At 40.4% G+C, this 26,284-nt stretch overlaps 1 protein-coding gene across 1 annotated transcript in view; it reads right to left on the reverse strand.

Annotated features, from left to right (window-relative positions):
* Positions 1–26,284, reverse strand: part of MICU1 (mitochondrial calcium uptake 1) — a 110,201-nt gene that overhangs the window by 38,375 nt on the left and 45,542 nt on the right. The window contains exons 6-8 of the mRNA XM_075505406.1: positions 14,563–14,628; positions 13,230–13,344; positions 2,342–2,424 (exon numbers count right to left, since the gene is read on the reverse strand). Coding sequence (XP_075361521.1) covers positions 2,342–2,424; positions 13,230–13,344; positions 14,563–14,628 — 264 coding nt within the window. The remainder of the gene's footprint in view (positions 1–2,341; positions 2,425–13,229; positions 13,345–14,562; positions 14,629–26,284) is intronic.

Raw genomic sequence — 26,284 nt, forward strand, 5'->3', positions numbered from 1 at the left:
GGTAAGATGTTTATGGTACAGATCTGCAAACCCTGCCATCCTTCATGCTCTTACTGAGGCATTTCCATAAGGAGTGAAAAAAGAGTATTTATCATATAAATTATTGTGTGTGTTATATGTGTATAATGTTATATGTGTGCCTCCCTTTGCTTTAATTCTGTTTGCAAAGTCCAGCAAATCAGTTGTAGTGATATCTACGAAGATGTTGTCAGCTTCTTCTCACTTTCCAAAACAGCTCCTTCATCCTCTGATTTGAAAGCTCTGAAAGATCAGCCTTCACCACAATACTCTGATGCTAACCAGGAATTTTACTCCTTTATATAGAGGCAGTGATGCATGTAACAAGCTTAAAAATATGTCCCTCTTCCTAAGGATTTTTATATGACTTAATGCACATATAACTTCCCTTTGCCTACTGGATGATTTCAAATAATTTAATTCAATTTTGTGCTTTCATCTTCATAGTGCTTCCGAAACATTCATCCTCAAGAAACATTCTTTGTTAGTTTATGCATCTAATAAAAAAGCCAAACATGACACCTGCGTTAGTACCTTGGCATCACTGCATTTTTAGTAGGTCGCTAACCATTCTCCACTTTTCTTAAATTCATTTATCTCCATAATTGATTTCAATGTAGAACATTAGTAACTACTGTAATATTTAACAATTCAAAAGGCATTTTATCAGATAGCTGCAGTGGAGTGCCATATTCATGCACTATGCAAATAGAAGGAAGAGCAGTATTTTTTTCTTGGGAAAATAGGAAACTTGGAATTTTTCATAGGTAAAATCAGTAGATGGTAGGGAGGCAGTGCCAAACAGCACAATAACCTGGACACAGCAGTATATTCAAATTTGCACTTGAAGGAAAATGAATAAACTCCTGGATTTACATTACAAATTGTCACATGAAGGGATATCATATTGGAGATAAATATACTCCCATTCTCCTGCTAGTCCAAAATTTGCATTTAAAAACGTACAGTTAACCAGATATATTACAGAGCTCTGGAGCAAACTCATAATAATGACATCATACCCACAGGTAATAATTTAAAGAGGATGACAGCAAAAGATTAGAAGGGGGGGAATTAATTTAACAGACCTGCTTCACCACTAGTTCTTCCCATTTATATCAAGTGCCCCAAGCATGACCTCTTACAGAGTCTTCTGAAGTGGACTAATTATTCGATCAACCAATGAGTAAGAATTTCTAACTAGATTATTCAGGGCTGCTTTGTTCTCAGATATCAGTACACAGCTTTTCACCATCTCCAAACACGTGTGTCCTCCAACATAAAAAAAACCACCACAAGGGCAGGTTATTTTTTTGACCAGAGTGTCTCTTCCTTTGCCCAGAAGCAGCAGCTTCCACTTGCCCATAAAACATACAGCCCCGAGGGATGTGGGGTCACAGAAGAAGTGCCAGGGGCCACATGAATATTAGGTAGATTAGTCGTCTATCTCCTCTACCTTGTTCTTTGATAACAGAGGTAGTGATTCCTCATCCAACCGACCAGTTCCCTTCTTTGCAAACCCATTCACTTTTCCTTTCACAAGTAGCACACACACGGAGCTTTGCTAATATACAGCAACTTCAGGGTGTTTATGAGTTTCCAAAACCTTAAGGCTGTTTTCTACAAAGGCAAGAAAACCATACAATTCTGCCTGAGGAGGTCAGATGTTTTCCCCACTGACAGCTCAAGTCTTGAATCTATTCTCACTTTAACACAATCACAAACCATAGCTCACAGGAGGACCTCACCAGCATCAAACATGCAGACTAAGCTCATTAAAAAGTCTGCATCAAACTCCTTGCTGATGAAACCTTGTAAGAAGTAGGGGAAAGAAACTAATGAAAATACACTCTCAAACACATTTTTAGATTACATTGAAATAAATGGCTAAATTCTTCTTAGAAGCAGACTCGCCCTGGTTGTCCTCTGAAGACAAACAAAATTAAGGAATGCAATAAAAGCTGTGGAAGAAAGTAGGATCAAAATCCTATGATACCAGTACAGTGAAAAAAATTCTTTATCTACTTTGGAGGTGACATCTTGTAAAGATACCTTCATGACAAAGTCACAGGAAATCGGAGTTTATACTTACAGTTGACCTGGTTGAATGAAAAATTATGTCTTGATATACCCAGGGAAAAAAAAAAAAAACAAACAAAACCAAACAAAAAAAAGCAGGCAGTGAGGCAACAGCCGAGCACAGAAGGAAAAGACGTCAACCAGCAGTAACCACAAATATAAATCACAGTAACATCGTAGAGGAGTGCTGCACTTATGACTAAGATGCCATAGCATTAAGAAGTCAACCTGTCATTCAACTTGCCTGTTCAAACTCTTCCATGTCCACCTCGCCATCACCATTCAGATCAAACATCTTAAAGGCGATTTCGAAATTCCTCTGGGGAGCTACATTAAAAAAAAAAAACCACACACAATAAAAAACAAAGACCAGTTAAAGATACAAAAGCTCAATTTAAAAAAGGCACAAGTTCAAAATGACTCTATCCAAAAACAATTTTCCATTATTCTTGCAATTTTAAGAAGAAAACGCAGCTCTCGGGAATCTCTAGCTACGAGCTTCATGGTGGTCCTTTCACCAAAGGTCTCAACAAGGAGGCTGGGCGGAGGAGACGTTTCTTGAACAAAACTTATTCCATTTACAGATAGAAAAAGCACAAAACCAAGACACCATCTGATATTTCTAATGACAATCAACAGAAAATGTCACTGTAGCAAGAGCTTCAGCCTGCTCCGTACAGTATAACACCAATTTGGGCAGAGGATGGTCCTCTGGCACTGCAGAGAAAACTGTGTGCTTTGTGAAGCAGCTGGTGGATGAGAAGCAGACCTGGACTTTGGGTAATTCTCTTCCAGACTCAGCTCTTGTCTCACTGTGCAAATTTAAACAAATCATTACCAGCTCTGTCTCAGTCCAGTTAAGATATTGAGATAACACACGAGCTGGAGCTTACCAGCTGAGATGCACCCAAGACAGCGTGGTACCTTATTTTTCATTGCATTTAGTCTATGTTGTCATGGTTTATTTAGCCAGAACTCTGCAAAAGCATTGCTTCACAACCACCCATCACAGCAAAACCACGCTCTTTCCCCTGCATCCCACCAAAGAATTTCAGTGTGTTTCCATTTTGGGCTCTGTAACCCATTATCATTTAAAGCTACAACACAGTGCCACAATTTTTTTCCGAATTAAGCTAATATGAGAATTTATCTTGCTCTGCTACTTTCAAATACATACCACCTACAGGAATTTTGGTGTCTGCTGGGATTTCTAGGGAATCCTCCAGGCTATAATTAGTGCTTAGGTTGTCATCTTAAATGACCATTTAAAACTTAGCCCCTTTTTTTGTTCTGAAGATGGCTCTTCCCCAGCCAAATCTGGCAGCAGGATGTGGATCACTGGTGAGGCTCATCCCCCTTTAACCTCATCTGTTGCAATCAACTTTTAATATTTCTTGCAGATGCTCAAAAAGTAGTGAGTTTCTGCAACCAGCATTCTGTGTTAAGGCATCTCCCAGATGGGGGTGGGAGGGGGAGCGCAAAGAGGAATCACTCAAACAAAAGGAAATTAATATGGAATTAACTGAACTGGATTTTGTACATTAGTTACAGCTTCAATTTAGGGCCAGGAGACTTTTACATCGTGTTTTCCCCTTGCTATAATAAACTGTAGCACTTCATCACTAAAAGATTCAGCAAACATTAATGAGATCACTTTTTCCAGTCACTTTGTGCCTTAAACAGATGTATGACAACATTAAACTCGATGGCAGGAACAGCCTGTCACTAGCCACTTGATATATACAGCACATACAGTCCTGCTGTTACCATCTCTGGATTTCCAATTTCCTCGTGCCAATTATCACGCTTTAAATTCCAAACACCACGTGCATAAACGATATCTCCTATAACCATGGCAATCACCAGCAGCACGTGGTGGGTTATTTCATACACAACCCTGCAGCAGAAGTGATGCCTCTATCCAGCTTCTCTGTCCTGCCTGCTGGGATGGGGAGACCTTTGCTCTCCATCCCTCGTTATTTCAGCGTCAGCTGAGATGTACTCAGGTGGACCAGTCATCCCCAACACCAACTTCATAATCTTTTCAACGATGCAATCTAATTAAGAGATTTATACAAAAAGCCTCCTCTGTATCCATGCATCATTTCCAGTGATTAATTCCCCATTTCCTTGAGAGCAACAATATTAAGCACCTTCCAACTACCCTCCTATTGTTTAAATAACACATCCAGTTTTATTCACTTTAATTGCATGTACTGCATGAAATCCTGGATGCAATTTGTCCTTATTAGCCCCAAAATCTAGCAAAAGAGTTGTTTCCTCTATGAGGAAATAGGGGACTATACAAAGCTCTAATCGAGTTACAAGAAGCTAGAAAAAGAGCAATTAACACATCTCATCTTTCTTCCTCCATTTTCCCTGCCAGGGTACAATGATGTATATTCTGAGATTGGAAAAATTTGTTACCCCTTGTTAAAAGCTGGTGTTTGGTCCCCCCTGCCCCCTTTCTTTAAGGAAAAATATAATTCCATGTCCCATTCGCGGAGACAGAGGGTGAACAGAGAAAGCAAGGTACTTAACTTACCCCTCGCAAAGGCCATTTCCTTCCTTTCCCTTCTCTAAATACACATTTTCAAGTGCAGTTTATCAAAGCCCCAGAGGAGACCATCACTTGCAAAATTAAAATGAACAGTTCAGCATCAAAAATCTGCAGGGTCAGTATTTTCTAAGGACAGGGAGGGAAAGTGTCTTCAAATTGGCAAATTTAATTATTTCATTTCTTTAGCTGATAAGCAACAAAGCCCGTTTCTTCCTCTGATCTGCGTATCTAACTCCAATTACTTGTAACGACACTTAAATCCAAAAAACGTGAATTCGAGCCAGGGAAACCAGAGGGCACCAAAGACAATTAGCTCATCCTGTTCCTGCTCAGGAAGAAATGTTCATTAAGATGTATGTTCCTGATCTCTGGGCAGCCTGAATTTATTGGTCCTGAGTGAGATGATTTCTGCCTCTCCTCTTGGGCATAATGTTTCTGACCAGGATTTATTGGGGAAGAGTCATTCTGATGGCAGCTAACCCCCCCTTGCACACCCTGCCCCATTACTCGTGGTTACATCAGCCTGTGCAACCTCCGTTTCTCTTCTTCCGCTTGTACTTCAGAAACTTGCAGACCATAAAAGCAGCAGATACTGGCTTGCCTAGCTAAACTTAGCCTTCCCCCCCCCCCCTCTTTTATTATGCTCCCCAATTTCACCATTCTCAACTGCAGCTTCTCTAAATTTCCCCACTGCCTCCTTAATTAAGATGCCTCAAATGAACACAATATTCCTCCTGCAATAGTTACCAAAACCATTTAAACGACTGTTTGCTTTTAATACGGCACAATGCCTGTCTTTACAAGGGAAAACCATTTCTGGATTTCCTCAAGTGCTGAGCTGCATTTCCAGCTTGCTCTGATTTTGTGACCTAACTCCTCACCATACTTTTTGACATTATTCAGAATCAAGATTTTTTCATTGCAACTAATTTCCCTTGGGCAACGAGTCAGGAACTGGTCAGAGAAGCCGCAGTTTCTTTTCCAGCTTTATTTCTAGTCTTTAGGTGTTCAGGAGGATACAACAACTTCCTAATGATTCCTCCAAATCATTAACACAAATGAAAACACGGTACTGGAGCCCACACCAATACCAATTCATGAGTTACCTATTCCCTGCTTTAAGATATATGCACATATATCTAGAAAGATCAGGTTGAAATTATGCTGTAGATGCATAGCTCCACCAGCTCTACACACCAAGTTGCTTTTTCAACTAACCTGGGAGTTAGTGCAAAGGGCAATCAACATTTTTCTTGACCCATTTGTTCAAATCAAATATTTGGGAACAGAAAAACAATAAGAAAACCAAAAGCCACACGCAGTAGCATTACAAAGATAAGTAACCTCCACCAAACAGCTGACGAGCAGCAACACTGACCACATTGAAAAATCCACCCGATCCATCCATATAAAGCCCCAGGGAACCTCTGAGGCATTATATGGGTTGATTAGGCATCTTTAAGCCAATTATGTAATTTTTAACTATTTTGAATTATTCAATGGACCAATTTGCAGTACTCAATTGCTTTTTATTGCCATTTACTCTCACCAGAAGCAATGCACTCTGAAAGACAATAAATGCTCACTGATGAGAAAGGCCACATTTTACTATTTTTGTGCTCATTTGATCTTCTCTTTCCCCCAAACACAATGCTCCACACTTGGATATACCTCTCAACAAGTTCTTCCCGCTGATTCCTCTTGCAACTCATGCACTACATGGCTCCACTCAAAAAAATTAAGTGTTTGTAGAGTATCCACCTCAAGTGGAGGTACTGCATTTTAGGGAAAATATTTTGAACACACTTTTGGAAAATAAACATTGCTCCTTTCAGATGTAGTTGAAAATTTCTTTGTCTGAATCTAAACACAAAGCAGCTCAGGACTTCAATATTCATCCTGAAGCCTAGTAACTCTCCAAGCAACTCCAACATGGGACGAAAGATCAAGAATTCAGCTGGGGAGTTACTTGAAGAAAAATTAGTCATTAGGAGTTAAATATCTTATGATTGCTTCTTCCCCATCTATCCCAAAATTAAAAATATATGTACAAAGGCCATAGTACCCTGAAGCTGAAAAAAATCTTCATAATCAATCCAAAATGAACACAGTCCTCCTAAGGTAGAGAGAGATTTTCATCTAGAGAAATGGCTCTTCAAGTCTTGCAGCTTTACTATTTTTTCTTTTCCTTTTTTCAGGCCACAACATTACAAAAGCTTACCTTATTCCTCGAGCCAGAGATTAATCAAGATCCTCCCCCCCCCCCTTAAGTTACATGAATCAGCATAGCCATTATTCTGTCTGACTCCGCACAGCAGTATTTTAGCTGAGAATTTTTTCTGTATGTGTTTGATTTGGAACATTTTGTCTGAAGGAAAGAATCAGGGTCATAGACAATCTCATCCTTACAAGACCGCAGCCAGCAGTCCAGCACTGGTATCTAGTTTACTGTGAGCCAGCAGCCCAGCACTGGTATCTAGTTCATTGTAAGCGACTGCACTGGTAATAGGGAAGAGCTAGATGATGCACTTTCACGTAATGCATCTCCAAATGCTGTAATATTTTTTTGAGAACAGAGTTACAGCTTATAGGGAAGCAATTATCCATAGAATATAGATGGCTGAGCTTCAGCTGCAATAAATGGGGGGGGGGGGGGGGGAGAACACAAAACATTAAAATGTCGTAACATTGAAGATATTTTCCTTTCAAATCATTCCACTATTTCAGAAAATGAATCCAAATCCCACCAACTTTTTTTTTTAATGTTAATAAATCCAGAAATGTAAATAATAGGCAGCTAAAATAACCCAGACCACTGCATGGAGACTTAGCCACAATATCATTGGTTCTAAAGGTAAAATATCTTTAAATAGCTAAGAGTTATTTCTTATCACAAGGAAGAATCAGAATTACCTCTGAAGTAATACAACTGCATCTTTTTAAAACCTAAGTATACAAATCCCACTAAAATACAGACTGAAGCTGTAAAGCAGTCTAGCACCCAGAAAACCAAGTTTTCATTTTATTTTCAAATTCCAGTTAAAATCTAAAATACAAGGCCGCTTTCATGAGTGGAAAACATGTCTTTCATACCTGGTAGAAGTACACCCTATTTCTATTACAGGCACATGTTTGGGGTAGGTGTTATTTCCCAACAGCACAAGCTGGATCACGTTGGCTGGACTGTCACACCTGGCTCACCAGTGTAGCTCTACACACGGGGAAAGGGGTAGGAAGTGGCTGATAAGGAACCTGCCATCATGCAAAGTAAAAATACCACGACTACTAATAGTTAGAAAAGCCCTAAACAACCTAGACCAAGAGAAACGAAGGTTTTGTCAGCTCCTCTAAATCCACGCTGGTGGCTCACATGTCTGAACTCAGGCACATGGATTCAAGCCCTACTTGAGCACCAAGCTTCAAAACTACTGAACTGCATGTGCCCACATTGCCACCAGAGACAGTGAGAGATGCCCAACAAGAAAGCAAAGAAGGTGTTAACTAGTACAGTTGACAGGTAAAATCCCAAATAAACTGTTGTCTTGTACAGAAACGCATAGATCGGACACATGCGTAAGGAACAGCTAAAGGATGTGTCACGTGAATGGATGCTCCGATCCACCCTTTGGAAAGCTGTACCATGAGAACATGCCACCTTCAGATACAGAAATTCACGCCAAGCGTGCAGTATGCTTTTCCTTGGAGTGATGTCCCAGGGGACCCTATTTTTAACATTTCTTCTATTTAATCAATTAAAAAAATCCATTAAAGAAAAAAAATTATTGCTGTTTCACTTTTCTATTTTGCTTGTTAAAGAGACCACGTAATTTTGACACCAAATTATGTATTTTGATTTTAATGTCAATGACAAACATACGCCTCAGTTTCAGAGGCTTGAGAGAATGTGACAGCACCTCGGCTGGAGTACAAGACTCAACCTTTCAACAACTTCTCATCAGTTACCACATGACTCACAGAGCACTGCTGGAAATCAAGATTCCCTCTTAAATACCTCTCCGAAATAAGGACCTGGAAACAAGATGTGGAAATGGCAGCTCCAGACAAAGGTCATTAGAAGCTGTGCTCTCCCAAGAACCCCCAAGGAAGGAGGACACCTCAAACCTCTGCAGGTTCTGGGATATTGCTATGAGCAACACAAAATTACTCTATTTCCTAATTCTATAGAAATAATGAGTAAGTTTCTGGAATTTCTCAGTCAGGCTGAGAGGTGCTGCATGCAGACTAGTCCTTCCCCACCGCAAATTTACTGCCCTCTGTGATACAGGAGGTTGGTGGAGATCCATCAGCCCATCGCACCATGCAAATGCAAGGGATGAAGAGATGAACAGAGAAAGACCAAGTGAAGACTGCAGGCGGAGAGGCTGGTAGAGGCTCCCATGCCCCAACGTCAGTTTTCAAAATGGAGTGTTCAAGCACCAATTGCTACCAATTGCGAGCATTCTGTCCCGTTTCTGTCCTCCTGTCCTTTGGCACAGCTAGCAGCCCATTGCAGAAGTGGGACACTGAGCCAGAGTGCTCTCGGTCTGATGTGAAGCAACCAGGCTTACGTTCAAAAGTTGGGACGTCCCTTGGGAGGGGATCTCTGTGCTGCCCAGACACATCTTGGAAATCCCACGCAGCAGTGACTGGGCTGACAGAAAGGTATTGAAGGCATCTCTGCACCACATAGTGTAGACGACACAGACCCACATATATGCATGCATGTAAACAGAGGGTCTTGAAAGTTTAGAGTAAAGATAAAATTAGCATGAATAGGACCACAAACAAAAATATTCCTATAAACTCAAAGCAACCTTGTATCTCCTTTTCTGTAGAAATGAGCCCTATGGCACTTAGTGCTGCTTTGCAGGACTAAAACATCGCCAGTATGGTGATGATCTCACTCACGGCTGAGGACATTCCTGTCAGCCAGCAATACATATTCAAAGTGACCACAGCACAAAGAGACCCCAGAGATCACGCTGCCTGCACGCAGCGGTGCAGGAGAACATGCCGCACCACCTCTATCGCAGGGACCTGTGCAGCGCTCGAGATCCAGCCAGAAAATAATTTCCAGAGCTAGATGATTTGGGATTTATTTTCTACACAGGGGAAAAAATTAAAAAATGGTCAATCTATCCCAGGTGAGAGTACCCATAAGGAATGGCAGCACACTGCTCTAGAAAGAGCCCACACGAGATGGAAGAAGGAGCTGAGGGTCTGCTACAAGAGCCCTGGCAAGAGAATAATTCCTTTGGCTTGAGCCAACGCTGTTTAATCCTCCTTCCAGGAGGAGTAAATCCAGACACAGTGACAGTCCAATTATGGAAACAACACCGACTTATTATTTTAATGTCCAGTTCCCTTCAGTATCCATTAATCAAGTAGGCATTAGCACGCCTGCACAATGGACCATGTTTGCTCTGAAATTGCAGTTGCTGGTGATGGAAAAGCTCTTTCTCCCCTTTCTCCACCTGTTCTGCAAGTCCAAAAGCATAAACCTCTTCAGTTTAAGAAAACAAAGACATTGCTTCCCTATACCATTTGAAGGATGCAGGGGAAATCCCAACATTTTGCTCAGCCTGTACTTTACTTGTCTTTCTACCTCTGCCCCAAAACACACGGAGCAGCTGAAGCAACCAGAACTATGGGATATCCTTAAGGCCGCTCAGCTCTCATTGCCTTTAATAGAAGGCTGACTTTCTGAAGCAGTTAAATGCTATTTTATTAGTTGTTTTAAAAATACATTTTCACAGAGACACAGCAACTGACAAGAACAGACAGTGCTAGAGCAAGAAATCACTTGTAAATAAAATATGGTGACAGACTTAATTTTCTGTGCAATATGCAAACAGCTCTCTGCAAGCAACATACAGATCAAGCCTCCAGTCCTCTTCTCCTCCTCTCCCTCCCCAGCAGCTGCCTCAGTCTGCATTTCAGAGAATACAACTGAAGTGAGCTTCAGCTGAAGCTGCAAAGACAAATTAAATGAAAAGCTTTGGGAAGCACTCTCAAAGCCCAGCAGTGCTTTTGGTAGAGCCAGGGAGATGGGCAGGAGCCATCTCAGCAGACTTGCTGGGCACGACCATCCCAAGGAGCACAATACACAAAGGCCTTCAGGTTTCTTGTTTTCAGAGGTTATCATTCATCAGTTTTGAGTTCAATAAGCCAGGCCAGACCATGACTGATCTCTCCCCATCACTTCTGAGCACAGCAGAGGAGTACCTCTCCCTCCTGCCTCCTACCCCCAGACCTGATCTCGCACTCCCCTTCTGATTATCCTGCTTTAGTGCTCAATACACCACCTTCCTTTCTCAACATTTAGTGGCTTTTAGCTATTTGATGTAATCTACAGCTAGCTCTTGTCCAGATATCTTCTTAATGTTTGGGTGATTTAAACAACACAGTGAGAAAACCAATATTGAACTGTCAGGTTTAAGATGTACTTTCCTCATTCTATTTTATTTATTTCCAGGGGAAAAAAAAAAATAGAAACTACTGGATTCCTGCAAGGTAGTGTTTACTAGTAGGAAAGTAAACCAGCATGGCATAACAGCAAATTTTCTATCTAGCCACAGGGCAAGGTTTGTTTGGGAGTTTTATTTTTTTATAAAAGCAAATGCTTTAAAATTGAAACCAAAACTCTTCTTCTGGAGAATCACTGTTTGACAGTAGCTCCAGACACATCTCTCCATCTTCAATAACCATTCAGCAAACTCCCAAAATACCTAAAAGTCAGCCTAAAAGTCCTGGAACACTTTTTTCTCTTTTTTCATTTTTCCTTTTTGAAAGCTCCTGCGTTGACCACCCTTCACATCATTCCTCAAAGCACACACCACACAATTCTGTCTTCTCTTGTTAGTCTGATACGCCAGTAATTGCAAACACGTTTAAAAGCCCAAGAACAAGAGGAAAAAAACCCCTCCCTCCCGCGTAGTCCTCCAAAACAAGGCTGGCTGCTACTCTAACACAAGGTGGTCCCTTTTCTTTTATTCTCACAACAAAGGAAGCAAAACAAGAACAATTTCTCTTATGGATGCCTGTGCAAGCACATGAAGTTAATTTTGCGCCCTGCGTACTTTATTAGGGGGTTGTTTGCCAACCAACACAGCCATAAAGCCAAGGGCACAAGCGTTTTCTAAAGCACATTCAGTAATGCAATACTATGGGTTTGAGTGTTCATTGTCATCTGTGGAGACTCAGATGAAAAGCCCTTGCTACACAAGTGAAAATACCTTAGATAATTTCAGCACAGGCTATAAGAAAGGAACAGCAAAAGCCTTAAGAGAGTCAGTTCTGAGACTCAAACAAAAAAGCAGATTAAAATCATAAAACAAATTGCCTGGCTTGAACTAGCTTTATCTCTCAGTGTTTGTTTTCACAACATGAAGGTCACACACATCTTCCCCCCACCACATCCGTTTGACAACAAACAACACCTTGAACACTGCTTCTCCCCAGTAATAGATCCACAGTAAATTAAGAGCTGCCTCTTTAATTTGTCCATGTTACAGCACGCAAGAACACAGGCAAAAAAATAAAGCACCTGTTGCTTTTACAAAACATCAGTGAATTACCCAGCTGACTCCCTGAACAGCACAGAGCAGGTAGCAATGGGGGGTCTACAGTAAACTGGGAAGTGTCCAGCTTTTTAATTCCGGTAATCAGGTCATCATGAAACAGATACTTACAAGAGTAGATGGCCAAGTTTTCTTTTTTTTTTTGTTTGTTTTTTGAAAGTCTAAAACCAAAATGTCTCAAGTTCATTTGGACAGTGGCATATTCCCCATTACCCCACATTTTCTAATGGGGCTGAAAAATAACTGCAATTTCTGCTGACTTTCCTGTTTGTGATGCAGCACCATCCAAGCAGCTAGAGAAGCTCTGCAAATGAGGTTTTGAGCTTGCTTTCCCCATGAAGAAAGTCTAGAAATGCCATTTGACAGAACCAAAGACTTCAGTTTCACTGTTTCTTGCCAACAAAGCAAACTTTTAAGTGCCAGCACTTCGAGTGCAGAAGGTTCTGCTGGAACAGATTAGCAAATCACAGAAATATCACAAATGCAAGTCAAGTGCAGCAGGGTGAAAAGACAGAAGGTATCTAATGATACTTGTTGAAATGTAAACAGCTTAACTTCTCTTCTCATTGGATTACGTCACACACAAGCCTGAGTTTACCCAAGTGAAAATACAGCTGGAGAAGAGAGTTTGAACAGTAACCAGTGAAGAGCTGGAAAGCAATACTCATTCAAACACAAGAATACCATATGAACACAACTTAAGAACACATCTCCATTTACAGTTTTGAACAGCAGGTCAAATGACTCATTCAAAAAAAATTTTGCCACATTTTAAAATAAGTCTTCAGAAGTCATCATTTATCCTTCTGAACCACTTGAAGTTAAGACTAAACCAGATGAAGCAAGAGCAATTATTCACTCAGCTCGAGTTTCAAGCAATCAAGAGTTCCTTTTAGGGAAATGTATGTAGACAACAATAGCAAACTCATTGCTTGTAAACCTTCAAAACATTAAAAAAGAAGTAACTGCAGAGAAAAAACCCCTGTACTTACTGGAAAGGACTGTTGTGAGGAAGATGTAGTCGGAAAAAGAAATGAGTCCACATTCTCCAAGCGCATAAAATATGCTGTCTTCATCGGCGAACTTCTCTCGCTCCTGGGATAATTTCTATTTATTCATCCAACCCGCACCCCAAAAAGAGAAAATAAAGCAATTGATTAAATGGAGACACAGAAGGCTTTATTTGTATCGTTACCACCAACAAGCCATTCCACATACACACGCCCCTAGTATCTCCATTCATATTCAGTGGACCTTTTCCAGCCTTCAAATCTGTCAGAAATGCTCTGCAAAGGTCAGTGCTTCCCCATCTCAAATCAGGGGTAAGGAATTGCACAACAATAATTAGTTGTTTTAGTCTAGCTGAAATACAGATAAATAAAACTATGTCCATTTTGCCTAATACTGTCTGAATCTGACAATCAGATTATGAAAACCAGATTTTTAATAGAGGATTCAAAAAGGTAATTATTATATTTCACTAATAGCACTTTAGTTTTACTCTGTTGTGGCAGCAGTCAAGAAAGAACTATTTCACATGAATATAAAGTATGATCAAAGTTATCAAAAATGTGTAGTTATCCGAAGCACACAATTCAGGAGTGTGTTTAGCAAGCTCACTAGGAGGACCAGGACCGATACCAATCTCAATCTCTCTCTCTCTTGCTCCAGTTCTTTTTCAACAACTTGTTTTAATAGAAAATACCACGTGTTTTATCAGCTAATCTCCCTTACTAAGTTAAAAATCCAAGTCCCTTTGATCTGCTGAAGCTTCAAAGACTGAAAAGGATCCATAAAACTGTTAGGAAATCCACACTGGTGACCCGTTTTAAGAACATAGCAGGAGGCGGCACACACACGCACGGAAGAAAATGAAATTAATATAAAGGAGAGTAGGCATGGATGAGGTTATTCCACAGAAACCAGGTCATGCAAGCTTAGAAGCATGGTGAAAGCAAGGCTCAATTTAGGAACGGTTTTAGGAAAAAACCGCTGACAAACACCACCACACGAGGGTCCAGCTACACAACTGTCCCCCACCGTTACCTCTGTCTAGCGGAGATCCCATCATATACAAGACAAAGGAAAGAAAACTGGTTAACCAACAATAAAATAAGCAGGCAAAACATAACATCAAGTTGAACGGTTAGACTTGCAAAGAGCAAGAAAGTTTCGAAGCAACCAAGTCGTTGCTTTGACTGGGCGCCGCTAAGAAGCCTGAGTAGACATCCCAGCAAGAGTTAGCACATAGCCTCTCTGGGTCAGACCCACTGTCTGCAGCTGATGTCTCTCATCCACCTCAGGGGTTTTTTTGAGAGAACTCACCATTGTATGTGGCTGCAGAGTGGGGATGAGCTCAGCTAATAATTTAGATGAAAATTTAACCCGTATCTGGCTCGGAAACCACAAGAAAAGAGACAAAAATAATCATATAGATCACAAAAAAACATACAGTTTTCAGGAAAAAAATAAGTTCAGCTCTACTGATCAAATAAAACTCTTCCCAGTAGCTCATCCTTTACCATCTGGAGAGCATCAGGAATTTAGTAAGAGGTGAATCACTAACAGCAGACAACATGCTAAAGGCATTCATTTCATGCAAGATAAGCACTATTTATGCTTACGGAATACCAGGTTGAAGTATAATGTACTGAAAAAAATGCTTTTGCTTCCCTTCCCATTAAAATGGATCTGAAGCAAAATTACACTGATGCTTACGTTAAGGACAAATAAACCATGTCTAGTTTTCCTTTAAACTGAAGGCAGGATTTGTGGAGAAAGCAGTTTTCTGTGATTGCTGCTGGTGGTGTTGCCAGCAACATCTCACCTGCTCGTGTGATTTATTGCCCCTTCCTCTGATTGCCTGTCTTTAGCAGCGTTTATCATAAACTAGCTATTAGCAGCGTGCTTTATCCGCTTGAAGGATCCCGTGAAAAAGTTCCAGAGGTCAGTTTATTTATTTTTATGGGTTTCTTTTCTGCACCTAAAATTCATAGTCAGCAAACAGCTCAAAATATTCCTCATAAGCTGAAAATCACATCCATAGACTAACAATAAAAAAAGATATTAAATTAATTGCTCTCTGAAATACAAAGGTTTAGACAGATGGGAGGGAGAAGCATTTACTCATTTGCATCTTACTTTGAGCAAACAAAGTAAAAATTTTTATTTATTTATTTTAAACAAGCATCTACTTGTCAGAAACCTGGGGAAGGGGAACATATGCTGTCACTACCGTGCCCAGCCTGCCTGCAGCTAACAGGAAAGGGAATTTCTCCCACTGATCTTAATAGGGAGAAAAAAACCCACACAGCTAAGTTGCTACAATAACAACTGACCTGATCAATAAGATTTTCAGGCTCTCAGCAGTAGGACCACAGGAGTTTAAAAAAAAATAATCTACAACTCTTCAATTTATTTTCTTCTGGCTCACTGCGAAGCTGCATGTTTGACTGCTTTCCACAAAGTACGTAGGAAGCTCGCCCCACTACAGGAAAGGCTGAAAGCATCCTTCTCAGGTGTTGTTCCCCACTACTAAACATTGTATTCTACAGAATTATATTATAATCCCCAGGAAAAAAGAATAAAATAAAATAAAAGAATCAATCTACCTACTTTACAAAGCACAACATGGCCTGTTGTGATCCCTCAAAGTTCAAGGTGGAGAAACCCAAAGTCAGTCCTCACTAACACCTAAAACCACTGCCTACAGAGCTCGAGTTTCTTTTCCACATCCTAATTTCCTTCCAGCATACTATACCATCCCTTCTAGCCAGAAAGGTAATGCATGGGATCAGAAAATGTAGGGAGAAACCCCTTTCCAAGCCTCCATCCTCTTTTAGAGGCATGTCATCTTCACGAATTAGTTATACACACAACTTCAGAACTTTCACATTTCACACCCTTCTGTATCTGAACACAAGCTAATTCTCAAAGTGCTCAGTTAAAACAGACAAATGTCTTCCATTTAATAATTTTTTCTGTGTTAAATCCATTCCCAAAACTACAGTAATTAAGATCATTCAGCACACCCGAAAAACATTCAAAACTGAGCATTCACAAGTGAGCAAGCCACAGGAAACAGTTTACAAGTATGATGTATTTTTAATCAAGCAGTAGATTCATATTAAACAAGCACACAAACGAGCAAACATCCAAATTAACATGTAAAAAGACAAAGAAATCCAAATGTACCATTGCTTTCAGCACAAGCATGGCTAAGTAAGTTCAGTGAAAAGCCACCAGTCCAGTCTCAGTGAAATAGAACTTTTCACAGGCATTCAGGCAGATTATCTTACAATACCAGACATCGACGACAGGTAAAAAAAATAATGTAATTGCATTTCAAAATACAAAGCTTGGTTTGCCCTTTCCAACTCAGGCTCCAAGCCCAACAAACAGCACCAGAACATGGGTTGAACATACGAATAACAGTGACCAACCTCCCCCCTAGATCCCTGTGCTGTAGAAAACCAAGTTGCATGCCATATGCAGGCAACTCCCCAGACCTGTGTTACAGGCTGGCTGCAAGCAAGCAAAGCACCTAAAGAGATAGCATGAACTTCACATATTCTATCCCAAAACTGATCTATTGCTGGAGCCTCCCTCGAGCCAACTACATGGTACAGCTCCTAGGTACAAAAGATTTCAGTGAAAAAAACCCACTCCTTCCATTCCTTGCCAAACATGACCTTTATTTTGGATTTAAAAAGTGTTTTCCCAGGGCTGAGTGAAGAGTGAAACATATTAATACTTAATTATGCAAACCTGAAAGAAAGATTTATTTCTGCAAATTAAGGGATGCCCTCTCTGCAAAGGCAGAGATGAACACAAGGTGCAGCGCTGGTGTTTGCTCTGCATTCCTAACACACGTTTAGAAAAGCCTTGTCAGCTAAATCCTTGCAGCTCCACTACATTTTGCATTTCAGAAACTACCTAATGAGCAGCATTTAATTTGCCACTTTGGGCAGAACACATTCCTGGTAAGTCACTTAAGAGTCAAAAGTCTGTGTTTCAATCTGGAGGAGAAAACACACTTTCAGCACATTTATTCACACAACTTGTTTAAGTTTCACATCACCGTTGTACTTATATACACCAAAGCTTCAGGAATTTATCAGCCACTCGACAGTGACTTATGCCTTCCAAAACAACAACAAAATAAATATCAACGTGCATGCAAGATAATGAGTATTTCTCCAGAACCAGAAAGTAATTTTGTATATTAGTAGGGAATTTTAGATGAACCATAACCATCTTTTATTGACAAATGTCATCATACTCAGTTTGTTCCTTTTTAAAAGAAATACTTTAAGGTTACCAATATTGTGTAAGCAAATACAAAACCATGACTGTTTCAAACAGTGAAGTCACCTTGCTGCAAAGCAATTCTCTTTCAGTCCCAACTGACCACCTTCAGCTATGCAAACCATTTAAAAGACATCTATTAACGTGTTTCTTTTATGGTTAGCTGTAGACATACAGGAAAATAAGTTAAAATGCCCTATGTTCAGTGTTAAAAAGAAATATTCTCTTTTCCACAGTAGAAGTTTCCAAAAAAAACCCAACTGTGTTACAAGTTTGCCTAATACAGACAATTTCTTTCCTTGTTTCTGAGTTTTCTGGCTTTAGAAGGTAAAGATGACCCTCCATATTATTGCAATTTTGAGATACATGTCTCTTTACAATTGAAATCTCTCTAACAAGAGAAAAATCCCCTACATTAGTACTTATGCACATAACATTAAGCAGTACGCATAGACATGATGCGCAACTAGTCCTGTTCGCACACAGCTTGATACCTTGGGCTTAAATCAGTAGGCAGCACCCCTATAAATAAAGTTATTATGAATCCATCTAAGGATGGGAAAACAAATCTTTTTGTAAAATTTATTGGACAATCCATTTAATTAATGCATTTTAAACACTCTTTAGCACCTATCACGCATATTGTTTGACATCTTTAGAAATATTAGCTGGCATCTGCCATCTCATTAGCACTGTGCAACATTTTAATGTGCAGCGATGCGGCTCCTATTTGCCTGGTCCAGCAGAGCCTGCAGGACAGCATCGTGCTGGCACAACTACAGCTCTTTCCCAAGCAGAGCTGTTGAAAGTCTGGGGAAATATATACAGAGACATTTGCTGACTAATGTGTTTGCAGCAGATGCTCTGTATTAGTCTATCACACAAGATGGATAAGGGAAAACTCTTAAGAAATGCCAGTGAGAACTGCAGGCAATGCAGCCTGCTATGGTAACTAAAAATATTAATGCTTTGAACTCTGTCTGCATCAAAATGCTGAACTGGAGGCTCTGAAACAAGGGAGATTTTAAATTTTTGTTCATTTTTTTGTAGATATAAACTTCAAAGAACCTAAGCCACGTATTTAGAGATTTAATAACAACTCTTGTTGGCACCTCAGTACCTACATTAAGAAAACTGAAATAAAGAAATAAAAAATAAATCTGATTTCAGAATCAGATTTAAAAATGGAGTCTTTCAGCCCAGAAGTTCAAAAGCACTTTAGGGAAAGAGAGGCAGGGGAGGTCCCTCCACACTGTGAAACAAAGACAAACAAGGACTTGGGAGAGAGTGGAGGAATTTAGGTTTTTTCAGGCTAGCTTTATAATGTGGATGCAAAATAAGTCATTTTAGATGCACCGCATAGGATTTTTTATATCACTTGTTTATATATCACTAAATAAGAAAAAAGTGTTTATGGTTGTGATAGAAACAGCACAAGGACTTTCTGAAACTCATAAACCTCTTTTTGCAGTGGAAAGTTTACAGTATCATTCCTAGTGGCTCTAGATAATTTACTATGAAGTCTACATACTAACACAGGCAAACACAAACAAATTCTGCATGGCAAATCGTGGTGGGTGAGTCTTAACATAGGAAAATACTTAAAATTTACTGCTGGTAGATAAATACTGCAGCTTATGACCTTTCAAGAGGATATTTTAATAAAGAGGTTTTTAAAACCTTTGATTTGGGGATTATTTTATCTGTATAGATACACAGGTTGACAAAAATACAGAGCTGGACATGGATGAAGGTGTTCTGCATACTCTTTACCTCTGAATTTGAATTTGGACACGTACAGAGAATCAAAAATTAGGCAGCAATTATTACTATAGGTGGTCTCCTGAGACTGGAAAGAGAAATCTGCATTCCCTCCTTCCAGCAAGGCTGTAAATATTCATCACCTTTAAAACAAACGGCACCTGAAACGCAAGGCCAGCATTCTGTATGACCAAGAAAAAAAAAAAATGACACAGACTTTCCCGACCCTTCGCAGGCAGCAGACCCACTCATGCAAGGGAGAAACCCCTGCTGGAAAAGCAAATAGGAAATGCCTCTGAAAAGGGACAGTCTACACTTCTGCTTCCCTCCGCTGTGCTGTTTCAGTCCTCTGTAGGGTAATGAAAACACAACCTATAGGACCACAGCGGCATTCATCATGGGAATTTTATGGGGGAAGATTAAAATTAGATCCTTGATGTCCTAAATCATGCTTCTAAAATGAGTTGACTTTTGACACCTTTGAATTTAAATGGCTGTTTAGGTCTCCAGATGGAAATTGGGATACTGCTTTCCCTCATCTCAGCCCACATTACCAAGATGAATTCATTATGTTGATAATGCACACTGCCTGTTTTCTCCGACAAAAATTCCAGTGTGAAAGTACACAAGGAAAATAATAATTCTGTATAGAAAGCAAGTGTTAAGCATTGGCTCAGACAATGAGGTTAGGGCCACACACTCAGTACTAATCACTCACCAAATGAGAAAGGGGTTTGGGGAAAAACTGCACATAATCATTTAATTAGAGATTGTCATCACACTCACAAATGGTTTAAGGAACCGAATTAAGGTACAACTAAAAATCTTGCCATTCCCTTCCACTCTCTCACTCCTTTCTTCTTCACCTGCTTCTCCCATCCAGACCTGCCCTCCTTCTGTAGTCAGTGTGGTCAAGCATCTCCTAAAACATTCCCTCCCATCCTGCTCGATCCATCCTCCTTCTCTCTCCCCTTTCCCCTTCTCCCTACTAACTCCACATTACCCAAGGACAGAGTTTTCAGAACTCAGTTTTGTATCCCTTACGTATTAAGCATTAATCTAATGCCAGCAAAACTATCAAATAAATTAAAGCTAAAAATGACCCCATAAACCACTTCCTGATTAAAAGACTGCATACACCCACAAAAAGGGCACTTTGTCACGAAGCTGCTTATTTTTTGCTAACTTCCCCTATGGATTTCATTAACATCACAAAGCTACCAGGCAAACAAAGCATTTGGAGTACATTTCCCTCTTTACTTACTAATACTAAATTAACTTCCTTCTACTTTCTAGTTCCTTTTCCTAGAAACCATCTTATGAACTATAGCATCAAAATACATTCTTCCTAAAATATTCTTTAATAAAGTTCACCCTACATAGTTCTGTAACTTGAAAACCTCAAGAAAGTTTGCATAAATAACCCTCCCCAAACTTACACACATCCAAATACATGTTTCCCCATGGCATTTGGCCAGCGAAACACCTGTCCTTTCTCACAGAATAAAACTAACGTCGTGGCCTTGAATAGAAAATGTCATTTTCCAACAGAGCCAGCTCTATCGCAGTCTCATCAAGCTGCAAAATAAGTCAGAAGCCTCAAAAGACACTGTGAAAATAGGAGGACAGAGAGATACACATTTGAGCTTTGCTCAAAGATGTTCCCATTAATAAAGCCACATATTAAGAGTACAGTCCTCAGGGTAACTGTTAACAGGCCAAATTATCAAGTATTCTGAAATAAATCCTTTAGGCTGAGGATCAAGGAGAGGATTCAGGATTATTTATTAAAGGAACGGGGAGAAGGGGTGAGCATACACTGTCCCTTTTACATGAAAAGTGCATATTATGAGGTCTGAAGCACAAACTAATCAAAGCACATGCTGTCTGCTTTGTACCTGCCAGAAATCCTGGTGGAAGGGGAGAGGGTTAGAAAAGGGAAGAAAATGAGGGAATGCTTGGTTACACCAAAAAACCAAACCATAATTATAATAAAGACACAAGTATCAGCGATATTAGTAGCTGGAAGAAACACCCACTGGGTACCTAAAAATCAGAATAAAAGAGGACATACAGCAACCAGAGCATTTTAGTAGTATCTGCCAAACTAGCCCTGTGAAAAAAAAAGCAACAGAATTAGTGGTACAAAAAGATAACAGCAAGTAGAGCTCTGTCAAAACTGAAATACGCCACGAACGTTTGGTAGAGGACGTAGGGAAGGATGAAGTACGTTCTGTACATGGACGTAAAGCAACGCAGGTGTCCACCAGGATGTTGGTGCACCATGCATTTACCTGTGTTAGAAGCAACTAAGCATTTTCTTTGATGAAATTTTTATTAGAAACAAGCCAAGAGAAGAAATTGCAGTGCAGTGTCTGCACAGGTCCCAGTGAAACACATGCATGAAAAAGTGGTGAGGAACACGGAAGTCAAAACTGCTAACCAGAGCAAATGGGAGGACCAAGTTTGGCTGGGAGGAGAAAGCTAGTGAGCAAAGAAACCCACAAACACAGACATTGGTGTCAAAGAAAGTCAAGAAGAGAAAAATCATGTCACCTCAGCTCAGATTTGCTGATTATCTGCAATAAACTGCATCTCTGCTTGTTCCACAAAGGATCCCAGGCAAGAATTATCTCCTTCCAGTTTGTGAGGACACTTTTGGGGATGGCAGAGGAACTTTTGTGTAGATGAATGTAAGTAAGAAGATGCCTCCTTGTTATTATGTAAAAAACTACCTGCACTAAGATCAGAAGCTGAAGGAATTTAAAGCAGGAAATCTGAAATTAGACAGAGATGTTCTACACGGATTATGGACCAGGATATAGCTGAATGCTTCAAGGTATCGCCAAGCAAGCCATAACCTAGACTCAACAGTTCAAACTGCTGACACTGGGGACTCATTTATTTCAAACTCTTACAACAGACATTGGCAGGACCTCATACAGTTGGATTTAGAAGACTCCTCACCTGTTTTCATTGTGTCTAAGCTAGAGAAAGTACTGAGTATCCTGAGTATCCTTAATGGGTTCAGTAAATCAACTGCACGTGCGCTTTACCCTGCTATTTACTGAATTGCAATAGCTTGCTTTTGTTAAGGTATCATTTAGAGTTGTATCCTCCTTTTGAATGAAGGTTTCAGAGGCACTTAAAAGATCACAGCAGCTCAGAGCTCTGATCCAATATTTGACTCTTGAATGACAGCAGGACTTTGAGCTTGTCTCGCTTGCTGCAAGCTTGGGTCTACGGCAGCTTACGCCACTCTGGTGGAAATCTCATGCTCCAGCCTTAGCTCTTACACAAAGCAAACGACCCCAGAAATTCAGGCTAATGAATAAAGGACCCCTTTTTCCCCGCTTTCAAACGTGGCAGCAAGATCCTTCAATCTGCCAGAAAAGCATGTACTATGGTTGGTACCTCCAAGTCCTTTTCATGGGGATCCTTCCTGAGCACATTTTTTCACAATCCTGCACTCCTGAGATGCTCTTCAAATCATCTGGCAAGAAATCTTCCTCCTGAGCTGAGTCCCAGCAGCTGCTCTTTAATGGATACACACCTCCAGTTACAGGGCCTTGGCAGATAAGTGTAGCTTAAGCTAATCGTTGTACTGGTCCATGATACAAGCCTGCATTATACAGCAGAAGTGAGTTTCAGATGTTTTCCTGGCCTTTACCTGATTCTTCCCTTCTTACACTTCAAGCTCAATGGAGGACATGAAAGAAGCCAACAAAAAAGCACATGTAGTTTTGAACAAATTGCCAGGATAAAACAGAAAACAAACCTGTAATGTAAGTTAGTAGCCAGAACATGTGGGCATGCTTAGGTACAAACTGCCTTTCCTTTTGTGAAGTGATGAGGACTGGAACTGAACGTCTGCAGACCCTCCTGGCCACAAGCAACCCTACTGCCTCTGGTAGGGACTGACTTCTTGCTAACCAGAGAGGGACAATACCCTGCAAGGAAAAGGCACAGAAACCATCTGAAGTATTTTTCTTTTCATTTTGCTATTGCTCTGCATTACTCTCAGGCATCCCAAAACATCTGGAGATGTAAATATAAATGCTGGCAGGAAATACTTAATTCATAAATTTAATTAGATGGCATTGAAAGCCTCTATAATTACTTACTGCAGCAACAGTAGCAGGAGGGTAAGCCGTTGCTGGTAGCTCAAAGGCTTTTGTTCGTATTAAGCAGTAGCAAGAAATTTTCCCCACCGGAGAACAAAAAGAGCAAGTCAAGTGTATTCTGTATTAAACTAATAAGCTATCTAGGTTTTTTTTTTTTCCCCTAAATAGGCTAGAGGTCTCTTAAAAGCGCTACAGCTTACCTTTGTTGTGAACACCCAACCGCACAAAGACGGATCTATGCTGTGCACCCACCATATCCATTTTCTGGCTCTGCTCCCACCTTTACACCAGGCTGCACTGCTGAAAGCTCAGCTGTGGGACACCTGGGAGCTCCCCTGCAGTGGCTCACCAGGACAGGCACCACACCAAAGGACCCAGGTGACAGGGCCTGATTATGCTCTGAACAGGGTGGATGTGCAGCTCACACTTTATAGGAACATCACTAACAGCACTGCTTTTTTTCTTTGAGAGATTAAGCTTGTCAATCATTAATGCATAAGCCAAAAGAAACCCATCAAGTAAACACAGTGGGCATGAATAAAGAAAATTTTAAACAAAATCTGTATTACAACTCATGTAACATTAATGAAGCTTATGCCACGTTACATGTGCTAAGATATATACTTCTACTTAGTGAGAGCTTATTCATCACTATCATCTTGCTAAGGAAGATGTGAGCAGCAAGCGATGAAACAGCACAGTGCCTCAGTTTGAAAAATCAGATGTACAAAGAACATCTCCACACCACTCTCAAAAGCAGCCTTTCTTAAGCCCTAACAAACATTACGCAGCAGGGGAACAGCACATCTTAAATTAAATAGGACTTCACTCCTCCTAACCAGAGGCATGCTTTTCAAGATGGTAGGATGAGAGAAGGGACAACATGAGATATTTCTCCTACAGATAGGTTAAAAAAGCATTTGCTTTCCTACCACCAAAATGCAAGAGGAAAGAGACACAGTGGAAATGGAACAGATGAACAGTTGCGGTCCGGACACCTTCATGCCACAGCACCCTGAGCTACACATTAGACTGCGTCTATTCTCACATCAGCCTTTTTTTCAGGTTCAATATGAACACTTTGAAATGTCTGCAGACTGATTAATTTTTTTTCTACCTGAATGAATAGTAATCAATGCCTTGTTTCCTCTACTTTCCAGAGCTTGCTTCCCTGGGGGAAAAACCACCACACTTAGACAAAAACGGAGCCAGGGACAGAGTTGCCTCCCTACACACTCAGCCCAGGAGCAGGTCAAAGAAAAGTATGATTTCATGTTGGCAAACAGATCTGACCAAGGGTTTTTAGTGGATGAATGTCTCCAGGGTTTTTGGTCTCGCAATGAGTGAAGAAAAAGCATTTAGGCTCAAATTACAGGAGCATTGTTCCCATTAATAAGGCAGTAACATTTACCACCCTCTCCATCAACTCTACAAATTATGACTAGGAAGAAGGAGGGGCAGGAAGAAGAAAAAAAAGCAGGTATTGTCCTCTCACCATAGCATTCAATCACATGCACAGCAAAATGCTTCAGAAACCCGACACAATTACAATACAGAGGCACATCACTCCACAAAATCCTTTGGCAAGATCAGTCCTGACCACCGCACGGCAGCCAATTAGTTGTTTAGATGGTAGTTTTATGTAAATAAAATTGGTTCTGGAAAAGAGCAGACCATACATCTGCTTACTAATGGTGTAGCATTTAAATCTCAAACATACATACTCAAAATTCACACTGATACTTTAAACATTGTCCTGTAATATGTAATTAAAATGCAACTGACTGCACAGCTGGTTCTATTCTTTTAACTGAATCTCCTTCTAAATCATTACTTGTATGCAACCCTGGGTATACATCTTTGCTTGGAACTAAAATTAATTCTCTTTTCTGCTCTTCAGCCAGGATCTAGCCTGCAGATTGTCAGTACTTTTCAGCACCACAGCTTGCTTGTGTCTGACTGCTCACAAACTACTTTCACCTTAAAAATGAAGAGGAAACTTCCAGTGAACAGGCCTATTACTTTTTGAGCACATGCCTCTACCACGAGTCCCATTACCTCTGCGTGACATTCGTAAAGATGCTTAGGGGAACGATGGACCTCTTACCCTTCTGCTTGAGCTTATCTGCTCTGCCGACGCACAAAGGGAAAGCGCCAGAAAGTCGTCTCCAGGTAGAGGATGCTTTGATAACCCAAGAGGAATACGTAGTTGGAAACAGGCAAGGAAGCAGAGATGCAAAAGGGTTTTATCCTTTGGGTGCTACTATGCAAGTGAAACTCGAATGAGTAAGGTCAGCTCTGTAGCACCTCGGTGCTTGAGTAAAGACAGTGTTGTTTTTTGAACTGAAACCCAAAGTAAGCAATAAAATGAGGCCAAGATTCTATCAGACAGATCAATCTACTGTCAGGGAGAGCCAAGGCCAACTTATTTTATACTCTCCTTGAATTATCCTCTCACCTGGACATTACCACTACCCTAATAGTGACAGCCAGATTTAGCCAGTCCCAAGGTGTCTTAAAGCAGACAGCCAAGCAAACAAGAACCTCTATTTCTTCATTTTCAACAGAGCAAACTGCTTCTAGGCTGTTATTAAACTGTGGAAAAAATAGGTCCCAGGAGAAGTTAACAATGAAGAAAAGTCCATTGCAGTACCCTCAATCTACTGCCTCACTTTCAGATTATCCAGACCACAGGACGTAGACATCCAAGTGCAGCACTGACATCTCTAAGTTATATAAAAAGCAATTTCACTCTGCTACAGGTCAGAGCAAAAGGGGGTTAGTGCGTAAGGCAAAGGCTATCTGTTCTCCACCCTTCAGCCAGCATAGATATTCACCACGCTGAATGCAAGATC

This window comes from Mycteria americana, chromosome 6, assembly GCF_035582795.1.
Source record: "Mycteria americana isolate JAX WOST 10 ecotype Jacksonville Zoo and Gardens chromosome 6, USCA_MyAme_1.0, whole genome shotgun sequence".
Lineage (NCBI taxonomy): Eukaryota > Metazoa > Chordata > Aves > Ciconiiformes > Ciconiidae > Mycteria > Mycteria americana.